At 40.2% G+C, this 22,591-nt stretch overlaps 1 protein-coding gene across 1 annotated transcript; it reads right to left on the bottom strand.

The window, feature by feature from the left end:
- Positions 1 to 472: 472 nt before the first annotated feature.
- On the bottom strand, positions 473 to 15,598 carry mboat1 (membrane bound O-acyltransferase domain containing 1). The gene is made up of 13 exons (XM_003443707.5): positions 15,314 to 15,598; positions 14,702 to 14,847; positions 13,571 to 13,648; positions 11,927 to 12,022; positions 10,382 to 10,437; positions 9,985 to 10,039; positions 7,704 to 7,896; positions 6,067 to 6,259; positions 5,847 to 5,950; positions 5,665 to 5,729; positions 5,448 to 5,580; positions 4,896 to 5,047; positions 473 to 3,103 (listed from the first exon to the last, which is right to left on the bottom strand). Exons 1-13 carry the CDS (start codon positions 15,401 to 15,403, stop codon positions 2,935 to 2,937), a joined length of 1,530 nt encoding a protein of 509 aa, XP_003443755.1. The 5' UTR covers positions 15,404 to 15,598; the 3' UTR covers positions 473 to 2,934.
- Between the last annotated feature and the right edge of the window lie 6,993 nt (positions 15,599 to 22,591).

Consider the following 22,591-nt stretch of genomic DNA (forward strand, 5'->3'; position numbering starts at 1 on the left):
AGCAAAGCTTTAGGAGGACTAGCACAGAATGCATGAACAAATGTAAGACAAGGACTGAGCCTGTACAATATGTGGAGGCTTTTTCTTGTTTATATTGTTCGTTAAGGACAGTTGAATTTTTTTGTTTTTTTTATTTTGATGATGAAATGTATGATAATCTTTACTTTTTTAATTCTGTAATTTGATCAAACTGCATAGATTCGTCATTTTTTCCTTTCATCCTGTACATTTTTGTAGCTTGAGTGGAAAACTTATCCAACCTGTTTCCACATTTTTAGGTGACAGGTTAAAAGGGCTGGGGGGGAGAGGCGTCGCATGGAGAAGGAGAGCAAACTGTAAGAACGAACACAGCAAATGTTTTCTTCTGACATCAGAAAATGGTTTGTTCCTAAAAGAGGTTTTACATTCACATCTTCAGAACACAAAAACAAAAAGCGTCTTCATTATAGTTTATAATAAACCTGCAACAGAGTTTCATTCGAGCTTTATTTGTTACTCAGACTTTCCTCCACACAAAACACTAAAATGGAGCACTGGTGTAATTAGAAAATCTCACATTCTCACAGTCAGTACAATTAGACAGCAAACATCATCAAAGCAAATACAAAAATATCTTCAGTATCGGTATTAAATCATTTAAATAGCTGCTCGTCAACATATTCATACTGTAAATCTGCCCCTCTGCTCGTCTTCCTGCTCTAAAATCACATCGCCGACATAGAAACACATAGAGCCACAAATATGTTACCAGGTTAATGAGGCCTGTGGGTACCAAGTGTAATACCCTCACACTTTTTAGACCTAAATGCTCAGAACTTTTGGCCAAAAGCCATCATCTCTAACATTTAACATCATGACAAATACTCGTACGTTCAAAGATTACCATATTCAAAAAAATTTAATAGCATTTTTAACTTCCTTTAAAATCTTTAAAATACCCTGGTATGTCTATTTTTTTAAGTCTTAAATTCAACACTTCTACATAACCTTTCCTCATCCCAAGTTTTGTGAAGCGGCTGTAACATCACCTGATATGTCAAACTGTCAAGCCTCAAAGCAGAGCCTTAATAAATTTAAGGGTTTAGTCAGTATTTAAAAACAGGCAAACATTTTCTGTCGTTATCAAGTTTAGATTAAATTCCAAAGCAGGTAATAAAAAAACATTAAGATTGTTCTTCCAATGTGATGCACTAGGCAACTTGTATAATGCATTGTAAGACATTTTCAAATGTGATGCGCATTTTCTTTACAAAACAACATCTTGCACTGCAACTCGTGTTATAACAAACGTATTGAAAAGCTATCACATAGCTTGCAGATAGCACCATTAAAGAACAAGCCGACCGTGCCACCTTTAAAACTACTAATGCTCCAAAATCTATAATCAGTGCTAAAATTAAAAAAAAAAAAAAAAAAAAACGTACTGCAAAATAAATTAAAAAGGCAAAGGTGTCTCGTGTTTACAGTCTGTAATCTGCACATTACCTTCTGGTTTTTCAGCATCATCTGTGCAAAGGGAAACGCTTGTGCAGGGAAGAAAATGAATTCTGATGCAACGCCATCATGTCACATGGAAAAATGGCTGTTTATGTCAGTCAGATGACTTTTCTTCATCACTTGGCTCAGCTCAGTTCAGACAACCACCAGATGTCTCTGTTAAATCAAACCTCCGCTGCTACAAAGAACCACAGAACCAGCACTTTTTCAGATCATAATTTCCATTCTTTGAGTTTCACCACAGCCTTTTCTCAGTTTACTTGACATTTTGCCAACAGGCACTGAGCACTGTGCACATTAACTACCTTCACTTTGTCACTGTTTGAGAAAAGGGGATTTTCAGTAGAGAAATAGATCAACTTTACTAATTTAGCTAAGGGAAGTGTACTTTGGCTTTCAACCAACAGAGGCAAAATATTTCTTTTTATTTGTTACCGTTTCCTTTTTGTTGACGGGGGGAAGCCAAGAAATATTTACTATAAAATACTAGGCTCCTCACCTGAAGGAGCTGCCATACTCATTAAAAAACATTAGTTATGGTTAACAGTAATATTAAGGCTTCCACTAGACAGCTTAAGAGCTCCATGGTCTGATTAGTTTTTCATGTGGTTTTAATCCAAGCCAGTAAACAGTGGAAGTATTGTGACAGTCCATAGTTTTTCATGATTAGGTCCACACACTCGGGGGTCACTGACAGTGGCTGTTGGGATATAACAGTGGGGCGAACCATCACCCACACAGATCTACAAAATCCTCTGGGCAGAGCGAGTGCAGCGGGTGCAGCTCCCTCTCCTCTTGGCATGCTCCTCTGCAGCTTCACAAGGGCAGCCTTTGTGTGCCGCCTGAGTGCGACCGAGTACAAGCATGTCTAAGAGCGACTATATGTGCGTTTTTGTTTCCTAGTGTCTATTTATGCATGAGTTTGCGTGTGCATGTGTCCTGGTATTTGTGGCCCGTTTATGAGCTGCTGACCCGCTGTGCTGGCTGAGATCCCACCAGTCAGTGGGACAGCACAGATTGAGGACAGGAACGAAAGTGAGTCTCAATACTCTTCACACTGTTGCATTGTTGTTGGAGGAGGCAGGCTGGTGCTGGTGAGATGGCCAAGGAGGGAGGAAAAGCTGCAGGGAGCGGGGGTAGGTAAAAGGGGAAAGGGGGTTGGGGGCCAGCATTCTGGTGGTGGTGGTTGTACCAGAACCATTTCCTCAGCTGAGGTTTTTCTTCAGTGTCTGCCTGATGAGCTTCAATCATGGGAGAGGGCTCTCCCCGTACACATCCAGTACCATAAGTACAAATTTTCTTTACTCTGTATAGTCAAAAAATAAATAGCACAATGTTTTCCCATTTCAAGCTGGCTTAATGCCCTGGGGATACTCATTTGTCTTTGAGAGGAGACCGAGTCCTGAAAGCCTGGTAAAAGAACGCAAAGTGAGATTTTCAGTCTTTGTCATTGTTGTTGGAGTGAACATGCTGGCACTGGGCTGAGCACGGAGCAGAGGAGGAGACAGAGGAGGTTTTGGTGGTGGTGGGTTCCCTGGGTTTATGTTTGCGATGCAGGGCGACTGCAGCCAGAATGCTGATTATGTGCACGTGGAAGTACATGGACCTAGGTGGGAAAAACAGAGTGGAACTTTCATTATGTAGGGGAAAAAAAATTATCCAGCTAGATTTATACTAGAATAATTAATAATTCAGATTAGAAACCAGCAACAATATCACACTTTGTTGTATGAATCCACAGAAACTTCCTCAAACTTAACTACTAACTTATGACAAGAAACCATGTGCATTGTGTTTACAATGGGGCCAGCAGTCATCATATGTTTCAAAACTAGTCACATGGCAACAACATAATGCATTTAGGCACGTGAGTATGGTTAAGATGACCTGCTGAAGTTCAAACTAAGCAACAGAATGAGAAAGAAAGAAAGATGAACTCAGTGACTTTAGCTGTGACATGGTTGTTGGTGCCAGATGGCTGGAGTAGCCTGTGTATTTCAGAAACTGCTGAGCTACTGAGAATTTCCCACACAACAGTCTGGTGGTCCAAATGGTTAAAAATAAATAAATAAAATAAAAATATATCCGGTAAGAAGCAGTTCTCTGGGTAAAAATGCCTCGTTGATGCCAGAGGTCAAAATGGCCAGACTACTTTAGAGCTGATAGTTGAGTAACAGTGATTCACATTATTACACCCAAATAATTACAACCAAGGTATACAGAAGAGCATCTTTTAATGCACGATAGTAGCAGAATACCACACCATGCTGTCAGCTAAGAACAGGAAACTCGCAGTGGCTCTCCAAAACTAGACAACAGAAAACTGGAAAAACATTGCTTGGATGCTGATGAGTTACAATTTATGCTGCCTGATTCAGAAGTTAGGGTCAGAGTTTGGTGTAAACACCATGAAAGCATGACTCTACAAGGCACTCCCTGCATGGTATTAATGGTTCAGGCTGCTGTTGATGGTGCAATGGTGTGGGGGACCACACCTTGGTACACTTTGAGCCCATTAAGCACAAAAACCGACCTACCTGTTGGTGCTTCCAACACAATAACGCACCATGTCAAAAAGCTCAAATAACCTCAAAACTGGTTTCTTGAACATGACAATGAGTTCACTGTACTCAAACATCCTCCAAAATCAACAGATCTCAATCTAAAAGCACCTTTGGGATGTGGTAGTTTAGGAAATTCACATCATGGATGAGCAGCAAAGAAAATCTGTAGCAACTCTGTCCTGCTGTCATGTCAGTATGGACTAATGAACCTTATTGAACAAATGCTGTGAAAAAATTGAAGCAGTTTTGAAGGCAAAAGGGCGATCCAAGCCAGTATTAGTATGGTATACCTAATAAAATGGCCAGTGAGTGTCGATTTAAAATTGGTTTTAAGACCATCAAAATACACACGAACATTAAACGTCACCTAATCGTTTTATGATTTTAAATGGTAAAGGATTTTTAAATACTAAATAAACACACAGCTGCATGCTCCTATATGGCCTACAGGTGTGCACACAGACATTTACTGCAGAAAATAAGGAAATAAAGGGGATTTATTATGCTAAAGCTAAAAGAGAATCTACAGCACTGCGAAGAGCAGTCTCAGGGACTTGCCCTTACTTCCTGTCTCTTGCTCAACTGTCAAAGAGAGGAAATGTGGCCCAGAACGGTTTATTGATGCATGATATAAGAACTGTTGACAATCCACTCGGCATGCCTGCGGTTACAGTCTGCGTGATTACGCCTCTTTGGAAGTTCATGGATGCATGTACAGGGGTTCCTGCTCAACTTCACATGTATGAATACATGGAAAGATTAATAGAACGCAGAACCACACAGCTACAGAGTTGAAGCAAAAGGATAATTTGATTAAAGCAGTGTATGACGTACCTGTAATAAACTATAGTGTAGTTAACTGCAAGAAGGAGAAAAGGCATGACAGTGTAACAGATGGCCAGCTGTGTGGCTGCCCAAGTTAAGATGTCATAACCCAGCTTCATGACTCTGGAGCCCAGGAAGTAATGACGAATTGACCTCCGTATCTGGTGGGGAGAGGCAGACGGACAACAGTTATCGTTTAACAGATGACAGGATTAGTGTATTCAAGGAAAACTTTTGTTGAACTATTTAATTAACGTGCGAGAAGCAGAAAGTGCAAAGTGCAATAAAAAGTCAGTTAAAGCTGTTCCCAGACAGGTTTTGTTTGCACAGGCACTAAAAACATTTTTAGAGCCACTTTCATACTGATAAGATATGTTTTTGTTTGTAGTTGTACTGAGGAAACTGAAATATCCTTAATCTTCACAAAGCTACCAGAATTGCACCGTTGTAAGTGTAACAAGAGCTGTCCCATCTATCCATGGTCAGTTTGTTTCCATACAGTTCGATTACCTTCCATTTGTATTTTAGAGCATTACTTTGCAGAGAATGTAGACAACTTACAGCTCTTGCTGCTATGGTGATGGGGATGGCGGTGAGGAAGGTAAAATAGTACCCCGGATAAACACCATGCCACAAAGCAGACAGGATAAAGGTCAACGCCAAACGGTGCTTTGGTGCTTGGTCATAACACACCCTGAAAAAGGAACGTGGTGGGAATTTCACTTTTTTTCACTTTCCGACTGTGCACACAATTTGATTTAACACTCGCAACACTTACGTTTTAAGCCAAATTCCTGTTTGAATATTCCAGTTGTCTATGAAGGTCTTGAAGCTGGTTGCTGTCTAAAAGGAAAAGATCAGTAGCTACAATAAGAGTGTGCTCCAGTGTCTAATTAACTCACAATTGGACACAGTGTTGAAAGATCATGCTCTCGATTTTAAGCATCTGAAACACGGCACCTCAATCCCGATGATGTTGAGGTTGCTGATGAGGTCCCAGGATGGCTTTCCATGTTCATCCATCCCAAGGAAACCATAACCTGCAGCATTGTTGACTGCATCAGCTGACAGAGGAAGAGGAAGATCATCACATGACATCCGTGGCATTTGTCCCCAGAAGCAATAAAAAACTAAACAAAAAACTGGCCAAGTAAAACACACAGATGCACTAAATACCCACCTAATGTCCAGGCGAAGTAGAATTTGGGCCTTGCAGCTTGTATGGAGAAGAAAGCATAAGTGAGCCTGGTGAGGAAGGAGGCTTGGCTCACAAAGTCGGGGTCAACGTTGTACTTTATGGGCAAGGACCGAGTGATAGTAAGGAAGAACAGCATACAGCCGGCGCAGACTACCAGCTTATGACAAACGGCGTTCTGCAGAGAAAGTAAATTACTTCTGAGCACTGATAGAAGCACCCATTACAAATGGATAATGACATGATTACCATTAAACCTTAAGCAACTCTCAAACTAGCAGAACTCAGCATCTAGGGCTCAACTTAACCTGAGAGAAACCAGAAACAAACTATCAGTTTTTAGCTCTGCTCTAGTGGATACATTTCAAATGTTCACCACATCGGTTGCACATTTTCTTTGAAGCTGAAAAAAGTCCTCCTGGGCACCTCAGTAATATCTGACCTTTCTGCGATTGTATACGTTTTTAACAGATTTTTATCTAGTCCACATCAGCCATGACCTTTCTATTCTTTTTTCTACTGATTCATTCCAATGAATCGGTAGAAAATGAAGCCATGCAAAACTTCCCTCCCTACTGAAGGTATTTTCTGAGTTATAGGCCCCCATGCAATTTATATTAAAGAGGTTGGGTTGAAATTTGGTGCTTTTTAGTTAACCTTATTGTTTTTTCCAGCATAACTCCTTAAGTACAACAGCTATCACATGAAACAAATTTCAGCTATTTAAAACTGCAACCAATGTAATTTTACACCCTCTGCAAGTTTTACAATGTAAAGAAAAATCTAATTTTCTCAACTTTCAGCGCTATTGAATTATCAACTTTCAGTGCTATAAATTATGATGCATCATGGGATGCATCATAATTTAGCAACTTTGCACAGATTTCAATTACTATAGCAGAGTAACAGAAAGAAACATTTATACCTTAGATGTTTTATTTGTTTTCTGAAAATTCAATAGAGAACTTGAAGGGTGTTGTCACAATGTTGGATAGATAGAAGGTCAAAAGAAGTTACATCATAGCAAGGTCGTTTTGCTCTTTAGTCCTTAAAAGTCTTGGCCTGCTAACGTGAACTTTAAGGGCCTTTAATTCCAAAAATATTCATTGTGCGTAGGTGAAATTTTGCACATCTTTATTCAATTTAGACTTCTCTAAACACCTGTTCTAAGTTGTATCTACTCTTGTTTCTGTAGGATATCAAAAAGGCCAGATCCTCATGTCAGTTCAGACATGCTCTTGCAACTCTTGCTGTGAGCTTGTGTAAACTTATTTCAAAGGAACAGCCAATCAGAAGAAAGCTGGCTAAGAAGATGGGAAAGAGATTCAAAATGACCTACTTCAGAAACTGAATCAAGTGTAAGCATGCACCACATCCCAGTAAAAGAATTAGTTTTGAACTGTGAATGATGTAAAGTAACAGACAGTTCAAGCGCTCTTTCAATAAAACAAGAACAAGAGGCAAAGCCGCTGTACTAAAGTTACAGAGATTCCAACCAGTGGAAGAAGAGACATATTGCTGGATAAGCATTTAATCCCCCTCCTGATAAAATGATAACCTATCAATATAAAAATGAAAACAGGAAAAGACTACAAGAGTATAACCAGTATTCATGAACTTACCAGAGGTGATGGGTCCTGGGTCTTATTGTAGCCATTCTGCCGATTACTTGAGGCATGCTGCTGCTTGAGCCTCGTGCTGATGTGTCTGCCCTCTATGAAGTCTATGTACTCTTTGTAGTTACTGCATGGCCCCACCAAGACACTCAGAAAGTTCAGATTGTAACTCAGGTACTCAATGAAAGAAGGCCTCACACTACAAAGAGACGAGGCAGAAATCACTGAAAAGAAACAAACCTTTTCGAAACACTAACTGAGATCGCTTTGAGTGAAACATGACGATGCTACTTTAGACTTTCTCCCAAGGTGAGTTGTAATCTGAGAAATACATGCCATCTAGCTTTAAATTAAACATCCAACACGTGATGATGAGTCAGCATCATTGCTCGCCTTTAACTTGGTTTCTCTGACCCTCTACATATACCAGCTGCCGAGCAAGAAAATGAACCAGGGTGGGTATAAAAACTGACCTAATTCATGACCAAATGCACTTCCATCCATGTTACAAACTATGTGTAATATTTACAGTACAGGAGAACTTGTGAAACTGGAATAAGGACAATGTCTGGTGCCTGATAAATAAGAACAAAATTAGTCCAGTTAATCGAATATTTAAGTACTATGACAAACACATCAGTTACCAGATTTACAGCTACTGGGTTATTGCACAGATAGGCGACTATATTTTATGCCTGCTTTTAAAATAGATTTTAATTCATTTTAAAATGGCATGCATGGTACAGTCCACTGATAATGTGATTTCATGAATTCACATGCACAAAAATGTTTTTCCATGCAAAAGGACATCTCTTTTCTAAGTTCCCAGCATGCTTTTTTCCATAAATAAACTATTCACCATGATTTCATGTCCTTGTCATTGTCCTTCGCAGCTAAAGGAAAAGAAACAGTTATTTATTCTTTAAATAAGGTCCAAGTTTAGATGCACTGTGAAAGTATCTGCACATCTTTGCTGCAAATGTAAACTTTACATTATAGGATTACACTCACCAGTTACGTTATTAGGTACACCTGTTCAACTGCTCCTTAATCCAAATGTTTAATCAGGCAATAACATGGCAGCCACTTAATGCATTTAGGCACGTAGACATGGTCACTGCTGAAGTTCAAACCAAGCATTACAGTATAGAATAAAGTTGATCTGAATGTTGCATAGTTTTTGATGCCCGACGGGCGGTTCAGAAAAAGCTGATTTTACTGGGATTTTCTCACACAATTATCTCTGGAGATGGTCAGAAAAAGAGAAAATCTCCAATAAGCAGTTGTTCTCTAGGCAAAAAAGTATCGCTGATGCCAGAGGTCAGAGGAAAATCGCCAGATTGATTCAAGCTGATAAGAAGGCAATAGTAGCTCAAATAACCACTTGTTACAACTAAGGGATACAGAAGAGCATCTGTGAATAAACAACTTATCCAACCTTGAAGCAGATGGGCTGCAGCAGCAGAAGACCACATTAGGTACCACACTGAGGCTACAACTCACACCAGCTCACCAAAACTGGACAGCACAAGACTAGAAAAGGTTGCCTGGTCTGATAAGTCTTAATTTCTGGTGCAACATTTGGGTCAGGGTCAGAATTTTGTGTAAACACCATGAAAGTATGGATCCATTCTGGTTTGTATGAACAATTCAGACTGGTGGTGGTGGTGTAGTGGTCTGGGGGATATTTTCGTGCCACACTTTGGGCCAATTAGCACCATCTGAGCATTGTCCAATGCCACAGCCTACTTGAGTATTGTTGCTGACAATGTCCATCTCTTTATGACCACAATGTACTCATCGTCTAATGATTGCTTCCAGCATCATATCTCACAGCTCACATCATCACAAACTGGAGTTGATTCAAAAGACCTCCACAGTCACAGTTGAATAGAGCACCTTTGAGTTGTGATGGTACAGGAATGTGAAATCATTCTGCATAATGAAGGTGTAGCTGACAAATCTGCAGCAGCTCTGTGATGCAATCGTGTTGATAAAAGCCAAGCGGTAGGCAACTCCAGGCCTCGAGTGCCAGTGTCCTGCATGTTTCAGGTGTGTCCCTGCTCATTCATATGGCTAAATTACCTCCTCAACATGCCTTGAAGTTCTCCAGAGGCCTGGTAATGAACTAATCATTTGATTCAGGTGTGTTGACCTGGGGTCAACACACACACACACACACACACACACACACACACACACACACACACACACACACACACACACAGAGAGAGAGAGAGAGAGTTTCCACTGTAAGTTACTAACTTGCTTTACTGTGTAAACTTACTTTATAGCCATGAGCTTCTGCTCCTGTGTCAACTGTTCAGTCTTCTTACACATACCTGAAAAAAATATGGAGTTGTTGATATCTTTAATTCCCCCCTCCTCTTATCCTTCTTTAACAGATGTTTAAATCTGACTCTAAGAGACTTTTTCCACTGAAACACACAACATCAATGACTGCACATTTTGTGGCTCACAATTATGGCGTCGACATTACATTAGAAGGGAATCAGAAGGAGGTGTTTTAATAAAAACCAAGGCTACATCTTTTATAACAGGTGTGAAAATCTGCAGTGTAAAAGCCTGTCATCCATGTTAAGATACTCAGAGAGCATGCTGTGAAAGGCTTGCCAATGTGCTGAGCTTCCATATGTATGTGTGCATCCACTTGTCTGTCTTACCATCATGGAGCTGGAAAGCCAACGTGGTGAGCTTCTGTGTTACTATCATCAAAGGCCTGGGCAGAAAAAGATGGTAAATTATTGTTTTTAATTTGTCTGAAGAAGTTTAGAAATTAATGTTCACAACCTGTGCCTGATTGTAGGTGGGCAACTTTGAAAAGATTTCACTTTAATAATCATTTTAAATTGTATAAATGTTGCAAGTATGATAGCATAGCAATTCCAATATATGTTTATGTTTTGTTTTTTAAGTGAAAGTAAAAACTTAAGTCATTTAAAGCATTACCAATTTAAGCACAGCACTTCCCAAGCTCACCAAGCCTCTGTGAGAGACTCTTGGATTTATTTACCATTGTGAATCACTTCATTCTTCTCTAGTTGTGGCAAATCAGGTCACTTATTAATCCAATGCTATACTTTCCTATCCCCAGAGCTTCATTGGATCATCGGGCCCCTTTCAAACCAGCACAGCTAGATTTTCAGCTTATCAAGCTCACATTTAGGAAACTCATGTGAATGTGTGTCCACATATAAACTACTCTCTCTCGCACATACACACACACTAGTTTGTGTTGGTGAGAGGGCTGCATTGTGTGCACAGCATGGAAAACTGAGGCAGAGAGAGGCTGGCCATGCGGCTGGCAGTGCCAGCTCAGTGAGAGCTGGCAGGGGGCTCTGAAGTAATGTTTTCAGCCAGTATGTGCAAAACTCCATCACTATAATATACAGGCTCCATTTTCCATTTTGTACATTATAGAGCTGGCATAGTACCTATGATTTTCATGTCAAGTGTCATTTCCTTTCATTTACACATAATTTCAGTTCATGGAAATGCTCTTGAACAAATGCAAACAGACTTTAGAGATAAGGGCTAGATGAAAAATACCTTACTAAAGACAGAGCAAGAAATTTAGAGGGAAACCAGAAATCTATCAGCATGAACGACTGCTGTTCAGTCTGACTCACACAACCTTTGCTCAGAAACAAAGTTAAGTAGTGAATGTAGTTTCTGTTTAAGAAAAAAAAAAGACAACTTTTTTTTTTTTTACTGGATTGATACCGAAACATGAAAGTGTATCAAAGAAAAAAAAAAATCTGGATCCCTAATTCAATATGGGATCACACCAGAGGCTGACTCACAGGCCTGGCTGCTCATCTCTAGAGTCACGTGGAGTCTAAATGAGTCTGCCAACAAATTCATCCGCACTGGAACAAGGCAAAGTAGCTGCTGCTGAATACAGAGGCCAGCAAAGTCAGCTGTCGCTTTATAAAGTATAACCACACATAGAAAAACAGACATTTCCAATAAAATGGGAGGCAGAAAGCAGCCTACGCTGGGTAGCGTCAACTGTGAACAATGCTGCTGCTATTTTTTTTTCTTCAGTCATTTTATATGTACACAAGGCTGGGGGAGTCGGTGTGTAAGCTGGTACCACCAAGGGTGGAAACTGATAACGTATCTAAACCTCAAATGTCTCCATAATGTGCTGTCACAAAGAAGGTGTGGCAAAGAGGAGAGAAAAATAAATGCTTCAGTTTCCTCACCCAGAGAAGTCAGTGGAAAGTATTCCATAGTTAAAGATGAAGACTCGGCTCACTTGGCATGCGGTCAGATAGCCCATAGATATCACCATGGAATACCTGAGTGGAAAAGAATGACACAAAGTAAATAAAGTAAAGGGCAGTTCAATCACTCGTTTAATACAATACCTAGAAAAAAAGAAAAAGAGCAAGCTGGTGTGGTAACAGTTGAGTCACCAGTAAATGCATTTGAGGAGATTAAGACGTTTCCTAAAGTTATGAGTCATTAGAAATTACTGGAAGTGATTGTCGCCTCTCTGGGTTACTTCACAAAAATTAAAAAAAAAAAAAAAAAAAAGTGAGCATTATGTTTCTGTTTTTTTAATATTTGTGCCATTTACACTACCTCTAAAACTTCCAGCATAGTTTAACTTTGACAAGACAACTATTTCATCACACTCTCAAATGAAAAAAAAAACAAAAAAAACAATAATACAGTAACAGGTAAGAACTTGTGTTATTTCTGCAGGACTGAAAACCTGATATTCTGCTTTACATTTCACATTGTCAAAAACTTAACAGCCACAAACATTGGCATACCTTAAAGTAATGATCACCTGTTGTTCTGGTCGTTTCCTAGATTGTCCTGGCTTTAACCTAAAATGTTCAATTACCTCGTTTCCCCGTATCATTGACACAGAGGTGTGTGTCCAGAAGCCCATGTTGAGTTTATACAGTGTTTTGCCTCTAAAGCCAAAGAACAATACCAGTTATACTTTGCTCTACCTGCAGGTAATCCTTGAATACCTGACCATGATAACCGTATAATTTTGCTCTAGTCATAAAAAAAACAAAAAAGCAACAACTGCCAGACACACCTAAGCCATGCTGTCTCAAGTCAACACCCATATCCACCCAGACGTAATAAAAAATGTGCATGTGCTCTTAGGAGTTCCACTGAAACCCTGTAAACATAAAGGTTTCAACATCCACATAAACACCTGCTAGCTGTCTTCAATGAGTAGACTGGTCAGGCTGGCATGTCTGGCTGCCTGTCACCTGACGTGTTCTCCAAAAGTTTCATGCTTTTAAAAAGGTACTTTCGTTCAGGCCACATTGGAACAGGAAGACAAAGGCGGCGGGGTGCAGCAGAATGAAGTCTTTCTTGGAATGCGCGGCAGGGAGCGAATGAGTGGTAAACTTCAAGGGCGTGGGCAACAATTGTTTGTTTAGCATTTCCAAACTTATCTAGGCTACAATCAGATATCAAAAGCAATGCAGTTGCTTAAACTGAGCAACTTAGCCCACCTATGAAGTGAATGTCTCGTTGGCTGGGTTGATCTCGTCTGGCAAGTTTGACCTGAAAACAGCAGCAGCTAGTATTGCAGCCCTATCATGGGGAAATGCAGTCCTGCCAATCACGTACCGGCTTGATGAAGCAGGCATGTCAGTCAACACAACCGGAAAGGTGTGTGTGCGATGAGAACGACTACAACTAGACCGACTAGGCTTAATTCATCGTTACAGGAATTACGGGCAAAAGAGCAACAGTTGCGCAATCCATGTAAGAATCCACTGGTCTTTCAGACTTTTTTCTGTCTTTCAGAATCCATTATATAACCATTCCCTAGACTTTTATGTTGACTTCCCTTTGAGGCTTGAATTTACCTGTGAACATTGTTGAGGTCAGCTTTGATGATGATCAGGTAGTTTGCAACAACCACAGCCAGGATGTGAGATGAATACCTGCAGAAGTGACACAAAACATTCTGTAGGTCTTTTCAATGATACAGGAAGCATGTGCCAATACAACTTAAACACATTTCCCACAGATACCTGCTGCTAAAGCACTACAATACACTCCCATACAAATACATGTGTTTCCAATTTGTCTCGTGACTGCGTACGCTCAGTGTTCTACTATAATTATAAGCCCAAGGCAATAAAAACATGTTCTAATTGTGCACCCAGGCCAGTTAGTACCATGGCTATTTCCATGTTGTAGTTTAGCATTGTCTTGCTGAAATAAACAATATGCATGTTGTCAGAGTGGCTATATTATTTTGCTCTAAAACTTACATTATTATTAATGTGGCCTTCACAAAAGGTGGATGATACCAATGCCTTGTGCATAAAAGAACCTAGACACCACAGATGATGCTGTAGTGGCAGGAGGCAGAAGTGTTTTCTTGATCTGGTTCAAATGGATTATTTCAGAAGTGTTCCTGAGCGCATGCAGTAATTTTTCCTACAGAAGGTCTGTTTTTAGTGCTGCAGCCTGAGGGCCTTTCTGGGCTGGTCTTTTCATGTTGACCTGCTACTATATTTTAGGCACATATTTTTCCAAGAAGAACACCATTTTTTTCTTTCAGCATTTAACACAATGCTTTGTAGTATTTTTCCAATTAAACGTGTGATGTAAATGATTCATTAATCACTGCATTCTGATTTTATTTAAATGTTATACAGGTGGGCCACATACAGTCCACTTTGATATTAGTGAGGCTAGTGAAACTCCCCTTTCTGTCATTGTAAAGACATTTGAATATTTAACCCCCGAGGCTTTTAGTACAAAAAAAAGAAGTGCAGTTTCAGTACATCTTAGTTGTCTTAAGTGCGTGAAAATACAGGAAAAGTTCTGGTAGCTCATTGCCTAGACTCTTCTGTAATTATAAAATATAAAGTTTTTGTTCATTGACAGAAAACACTTTTTGAAACATGGACACATAAAATATCTATGACTCGGGTACTGGAGAAAAAAATGAATGGAGTAGTGTGTGGAACAGTGCCATACATTACCATCCAAAGCAGAAGACGAGAAAACTAATACCGAGGAGAGCGGCAACAAAGTGCCTGACCAGGGGACTGACATGGGCCGGGCTGAGGTAGAGACGAAAGCAGAAGGCAGCAGTTAAGGCAAACAGCTGGCATGCCAGAAAATTCACCTGTGTGGGAAGAGATAAAAGTGAGGATTGGGGTGAACAGCTAAGAGAGATAATCAACAAACATTTCACGTTTTATACTTTTATAGGCAATTAAGGGCTTTAAAGTATATTATCATAGTGTACTATGATAGTGTAAAAATTTTATAGGGACGTAAAACAGCAGCGTATGACACGTTACAGGACTTTATCGTTATTATTAGTATTATTATTATTAATCATTTTCTTTAACACGACAGCATTTAGTTTTTGGACAAAGCCTCCAGTAAAAGGACAATAATGTGGGCGTCGACGACTTTTAAGGAGTCACGGCACGTGTGTCCCACAAGTGACACAACGTTAATTGACGGAACATCATTTATGACATGAAATGAATTTTTTTTAAAGAAAAAAAAAAAACAGTAATATATCAAAAGATTTTAATTCTTCCGAAATAGCCCCACTGAGTTGTGACTCACGCTTGTCCTACCTGATCAAGAGGGAAGCCCAAGTATTCACTGACAGGCATCAGCCACTGGGATCCAGTGGTTTTAAACGGAGTCTGTGCCGGCTCGCCCATCCTACGCAGCTGTTCTGTCACGGCACCTCGGTTTGCCAGGTTATCTTTACGTTTGTTTGTAGCTAACTACGAACTATTTTCTGTGACTGAAATTCATCGTTTTCCCTTGAGCGCCTGTGACAAGTCAAACCAGTCGACAGACCAGGAACACTCCCTCCTCCTTCTTTCCCTCCCCGTCAGTACCAGTCGAGTTAGACAAAAGCAGACGAAAAATAAATAGCCTTTCCGGTTGCGGCTTACAAAATAAAAGCCAATTCAAAGCGAACAGAAGGCAGACTTCAACTAACCGCACAAATCTCTTCCAGACTAAAGTCTTGTTTTAACCATACAATGTCCTAGAGTCCACTATTGATGAATGGAGAGCACAGATTGCTATTGTGTCCAGGCAAACGCAAAATTGACTTGTGTGCTTTTGTTTTGAAAACATCAGCTTTATTACGAAAGACGAAATTAACCCATAACCCCATGTGCATTAGCGCCAACATCCTAGTTAAACTTTAACCTTTAATTATGATGTCAAAAGTTTTAACAAGAATGTTGAAGCAGTTTTTAAAACGTAATAATGTTATTACACATAACTTCCGGTGTTTTTTCGAACTTAACATCTCAGAACGTGCGTTTTCTTTCAGACTTTATTGAAACATATATAAAGTGAAATACAGTATATAAGGGGAAAACAGAGGTTTTGGAAACTCACCTCAATGTCAATAATTTGCCTGAACTCTCTTAGGCAAGCTTTCTTTTCATCATTCAGGTAGTCTTCAGGAATAATTCTCCAGACTTCTTTACAATGAAAGCTCATCTTTGGATGTTGGCTGTCTTTTGTTTTGTTCTCTTCTAAGATGAAACTGCTCACATTGCTTCAATAATATTGAGGTCCGGGCTCTGGAGAGAACAGTCCATGAATGGTGCTTAATTGTGTGTTTTTCTATCCAGTTATGCCTTTACTGCATTGAGAGTGTGTTTGTGATCATTGTCATGCTTTCCAGATGGTATTGGTGGATCAAAAACTCTCAGTAAAGATCTGCATTCACTGTACAAGAGCCTTAAGTGTGTCCGGTCTTTAGTGGATTTCTTTCCTATTAGTTAAAAATGTTTTTCAGGTACCGTTTATCTCCTGTAAACACTTTTTTTAAGACTGCCACTTTTCCTCCACTTGTCCAGTTTCCCCAAAGTTTTGTAAGAACACATTGCACAGCATGCTGAAATATGTCACATTTTTTGGTTAGCAGCTCTTTGGTAATTACTTTATTAGTGCAAAATCTATATGAATTTATTTCTGCTGAACTGTGTTATCTTTGGCATTTTTCATGAGTTTCAACTAAAGAAATGTAAAAGAAATATGTTGTTTTTGCAACAGGCTGCTAGTAACAAAGCTCATTTTACCTTATTTTAAAATGGATTCAATACATTTAAATACATAATGACAAAGCCCAAAATTATTTGGAAATGCTTTCTACTTTAGGTACTGTACCCTACAGTACCTTTCTACTTTAATTCACATTGTTGACAATGCATGTAGCATTCCACCAGTAAAAGCCATATGACAGGACTTCTGGAGTTGCCAAAAGACACCCGAAGAACTCTCAGACCGTGATTAACAAAATGATCTGGTGAAGCTTCCTGCCTGGAAGAAACTAGGCACCTGTCACCATCCCTCAACTAAATCGTGTTTTTCAGCAGCAGGAACTAGGAAACTAGTTAGGGTCAAGGGAAAGATGCATACACCAAGGTACAGAGGCATCCTTGATGATAACCTGCTCCAGTGTGCTCTGGACTGGGGTGAAGGTTCATCTTCCAATAGGATAACGTTTCTAAGCACCCAGTCAACACAACAAAGGAGTGTCTTCAGAAAATTCTGTGAAAGTCCTTGATTGTCCTAAACATGAACCTAATCTCTACAAACATCTTTACAGAGATCTGAAAATGTCTGTGCACTGATGCTCCCTATCCAACCTGATGGAGCCTGAGAGGTTTTGTAAAGAAGAATGGGAGAAACTCTCCTTAAATAGGGATGCCAAGTTTGCAGCATCATACTCAAGAGAGCTGAGGCTGTAATTGTTGACATTTTGTATTATTCTAGCATCTTTACCTTACAATATAAAGCGCCTTGAGGCAAATCTTGTTGTTATTTGGCGCTATAAAAATAACATATAAAGAATTTAATTAAATTGCCAAATTTAACAAAACAAAAAGAAAATATTGAGCAAAGGCTGTGAATACTTATGTACATCATATATACATATTGGGGCAGCACACTGGCACAGTGGTCAGCACTCCTGCCTCACAGCAAGAAGCCAAATGGCTGGGGCCTTTGTGTGGAGTTTATCCCATGCCTGTGTGGGTTCTCTCCAGTACTCCAGTTTCTTCCCAAAATCCGAGGTTCCCTCTGTCCCACAGTCTCCGCCTCTGGGGATCCACCCGGGAAGCCCTCCCCAGGTCAAAGGAACAAAACAAACATCTGGCTGACCTTCACAGGGTCTCTGCCTCACCATATCAAGCAGGTCAGAAAGTATGGTTATCCACTAAAAATGTACCTTAATGAACTGAATCTAATCTCTGAATCTGTGACCTTCCATTTAAATTTACCTCACAATGTGAAGATTCATAACCCCTTTCATCTCTCCCAGCTGAAGCCAGTCTGGACCAGCCCAGAAACGTGAGTTAACTACAAAGGAATTACCCAAGTCTTTAGACGCTTTAATTTCCATGTGCATTAGAATGGATGACTGCACGCATGACTATGGCAAACGGTCCATTGGCTCTTGGCGACCTAGTGGTGGATTCACGCCGGCCGTTGGAGCCTCCTCAGGAGAACAGAGCCCAGGAGGAAGCGAACCATGGGAAGGAGCGGTCCATGGTTCGGCCAAGTTGCATGCCGGCTATTGCCATCAGACATTAGGAAATAGCTGCTGGCTGGTGAGTACTTCTCTTGTCGTCAGAAAGGGCATTATGTCAATGCCTGTCCTTCGCGGCCAAAAGGTCATGCCCATCAGTAACCGTAGGGGAACAGTGTTTCCCTACCTCCACTCAGGTACTTGGCAAAATTATTCTCGATCCTTATATTCACCTTTATAATGCCATAATCGACTCAGGAGCAGAGCAAAATTTTATTGACTAGTCTTAAGTCAAGAAACTCCACCTCCTGTTAATTCCTCTGACTGAACCGTTGTCTGTTCCTTTTTCATGCAAATGGTACTCCCTTAGTCCTTGGTTATCCATGGCTGAGTTTTCATAAACCACAGATCAACTGGTCTAAAGGCTGTCTTTCCAGGTGGAGCCTTTGGTGCTGTGAAAACTGTTTACGGTCGGTCAGTTACTTTTTGTTTCTCGACCGCTGCCCCACCTGACTTAGCTGAACCACCTAATCTAACCTCCATTGTCTATCATGACTTAGCTAAAGTGTTTAGCAAAGACTTAGCTCTTTCTCTCCCGCCTCATCGTCCCTACGACTGTGGCCCCACTTCCCACTATACATCTGTACAGTCTCTCTAATCCAGAGATGGAAGTTATGGCGCATTATATTACTGACTCCCTAGCTGCCAGGATAATCTGTCCGTCCACTTCCCCGCTCGGCACGGGCTTGTTCTTTGTAGAAAAGAAGGACAAACCTCTCTGTCTATGTACTGACTTTCTTTGTCTAAACAAAATCACTGTAACAAATTAGTACCCCCTTCCTCTGTTGTCTTTGGCCCATTAGTTACCGCAAGGAGCTCAATTTATGAAATGCACACCACCTATTCAGAATAAGGGAGGGAGATGAATGGAAAACAGCCTTCAATACTCACCTTGGACATTTCGAATATCTGGTCATGCCATTTCGACTCACTAACGCCCCTGCAGTGTTTCAGGCCTTAGTGAATGACGCCCTAAGGGATTTCATCAATCATTTTGTATTTGTTTACGTTGATGACATTCTCATCTTCTCCAAATCCAGGTCGGAACACAAGAAACATGTCCGCCAAGTCCTGGAGCAGTTGCTGGAGAACCACCTCTTTGTAAAAGGAGAAAAATGTGAGTTTCATGTCCAGTCAGTTTCCTTCCTCAGGTTCATCGTGGAACAGGGTAAGCTACAAGCTGACCCGGCTGAGATTAAAGCTGTGGTGGAGTGGTCTCAACCCCAAACAAGGAAACAGCTTCAAAGATTCCTTGACTCTGCTAATTTGTGGGCGACCAGGAGCTTCTAACCATCAAGCTTGCATTAGGAAAATGGAGGAAATCGCTGTAGGGGATGGAACATCCACTGGAGAACTTCTGCATTAAAATAAGTTTACTGTATGTTGCTTAATCTCCCACAATGCATTTCGATTGTTACCCTGTTTTGTAAAATGATGTTTCTGTCATATTTTTTGTTGTGCCATAGTCCTGCCCCCCTCGACTTGAATTTTGTAAATATTGCTGAGGTAGTTTATTGTACCACAGACCAAGAGGAGAATTTACTGCACGGGACTCGGGAGACTGTCACAAAGGAAACTTTTTTTTGGAATTGTTTTTGCACATCTTTGCTTGTTTTTTCCACTATAAATAAATTCGCTGTCACCTATCAGGAAGTCCTGCATCTGTGCTGAGTATGGCCTAGGAGTTCTAGGGTCAAAATGGGATACACCCCCAAGGGTTGTTGCAAATGACCAAACTAAGATCCTGTGGAGATACAGATGGACAAACTGGTGGTGGCTAACCAACCAGACATCATAGTGGTGGACGAGCACAGAAGATGGCTGTAGTAGTAGATTTAGCTATACCAAGTGATAGCACCATCACAAAGTAGAGAACGGGAGAAATACAAAGGGTTGAGAGAGGAGCTAGAGGATGCTGAAGGTGAAGGCAACAGTGGTCCCCGTGGCAACAGGAGGACTTAAAAATATCATATTTTCTAAATGATAAACAATCAATATGACACTGAAGATCAACTGCAAAATCAAACCAGAATAAGGTTAGTTAGGACACATCATCATGCTTTAGTCTGAGGTGGTTTCTTTCTGAATCTTTCTTAATATGAAGGGCGGTTTCTTTGGCCTTTATGTCATCCTGTCACCACAATTCACCGTCTATTTACAGGGTATACAAACCATACTGACATACTGTTGGCTAGAAAGACAGCAGTGTAATGTGACCTTTAAGTCAAACTACTAACTTGTCATACAGTAAAACATCACTGAAGTCATGATGGATGGATATCCCCATTTATATTCCACACTGACACAACACACGGTTATTTTCAGCTGTTTCAGCTGCTCTACCTTCCACTTTACAGTTATTATTGTATTATATGTCAAAGTAAAAATGAAAACGAAATGTGGGGAAACAGAATGTCGTGTGGGTCTTGTCTAAGGAACCGCACTCAGCAATCAGGCCAACTAAATTGGATTGTAGTCAGGGGACAGTTATCACTGAAGTCAGTTATACTTGTAACTTTTTGTCATGCCCTCACTGTCTTGTCCTCCATCCAAACACCTGTATGGTGGCCCTGATGTGCAAAACAAAAAACAAAATGTTTCTGCTTTGGCTACATGTGGTAACATGACGGACAAAACTCAGGATAAGAAAAGCAGGCATAACTCTGCATAACATTATCCAGTGATCTCAGTCTGAATTCTTTCCAGTGTGCTATCATGGAAGGAATGTCTTTGTTAAAAGATTCTCTCATTATTCCAAAATCCCTTTCCATATTTTTTTAACTCTCTGAAAACTTTAAATTCCGCGCAAGGACACTGCTCAGAGTAGTATAGAAACATCAGGCTGTCGCTATAGATAATTCTAATAATAATACTAATAAAGGGTGATGTTGTTGTGTTTTCAGTTGTATTGTTGTGTTTTGCACCTCAGGGCACCATACAGTAGATCTTGTGACTGCAAGACATAGTTTCACTTTGTGTAGAGTCATGTAAAAAAGAGACTTTTCACAGTTGCTTGTAGAGCCACCTTTAGCAGCAACAAATTGAAGTCATTGTTTTCTTTATAACTTTATTGGTTTCTCATGTCATTGTGGAGAAACTTTGCCTTGAGCTTCTTTGCTGTGATGTTTCATTTCATTGAGGTTTGTGGGACTTTATTTATGCACACCTCTCTTCAGGTTCTTTCCAATCGGGTGGAGATCTGGACTTTGACTTGAGCCACTGGAACATCATCTTTTCTCAGGTATTCTGTTGTGGTTGATTTGCTGCTCACCCAGTTTCACCCAAACTTTAGATGGCAAACAGATGATCTCTTATTTCACTCTAGAATTTCTGTGTATGATCTGTACATATGGGTTTGGACAATAAAGCTGACTTTGACTTTGGGAATACTCTGGTATAGAGAGGAGTTGACAGTCATCTCAGTAACTACAAGGCACCCAGGTTATGAGGCTGGAAAGCAAACACAAATCATCACCCCTCCACCACCGTGTTTGACAGTTGGCATGAGGTGATTTTACAGATTTGTTGTGTTTGATATTCTCCAGACATGGTGCTGAAAATTGTGGACAAATATCTCTACTTTGGTCTGTCCAAAGGACATTGTTCCAGATGCAAACCTAAACTGTGCTGCTATGTTCTTCAGGCTTTCCCCTGGCAACCCTTCCAAACAAGCCATAGATGTTCAGTTTTCTTCTAATTGTACTGCCAAAAAACTTTAATATTTAACATACAAACTGAGGCCTGAGATTGGGAATTTTCCATTTCTCTGGGCATGGAATGAATTTTCTGGAATGTCCACTCCCAGGAAGATTGCAGCATTGTCCTGACAACACACACCTACAGTAAATGCCCCAGATCAGCAAACTGCTCAAACTTCAGCTTTTATCAAGGTGCTCACACTTGCTGATGATCAGTCAATCAAGTGCATTTCATTTGCAGTACCTGAGAGTAATTCCAATTACAGTGGAAGCGAAAACTTCTATTTTAACTTCTGAAAACGTTCTTTTTCACTTGGCTGTAACTTCATGCCATCTATATCTTCCCCTATAATTCTTTCACTTATGCAGATGACATCAGCACACTTGCTCCTCAGTTATTTTCTCCTTGAACATGGTCCAAAGAGATGAACATCACACAATGTACTATTTAAGCAATCACTAAAATAACAAACAAAGAAAACAAAATCTGTGATGTCACTGGGTGCTTTGGAAACTAATGGGAAAAGAAGAAGTTAATCACATTTGTTGCAACATAGAGTTGAGCTCACTTGCAGCACTGAGACTGTGTATTG

Source organism: Oreochromis niloticus, linkage group LG11 (assembly GCF_001858045.2).
Source record: "Oreochromis niloticus isolate F11D_XX linkage group LG11, O_niloticus_UMD_NMBU, whole genome shotgun sequence".
Lineage (NCBI taxonomy): Eukaryota > Metazoa > Chordata > Actinopteri > Cichliformes > Cichlidae > Oreochromis > Oreochromis niloticus.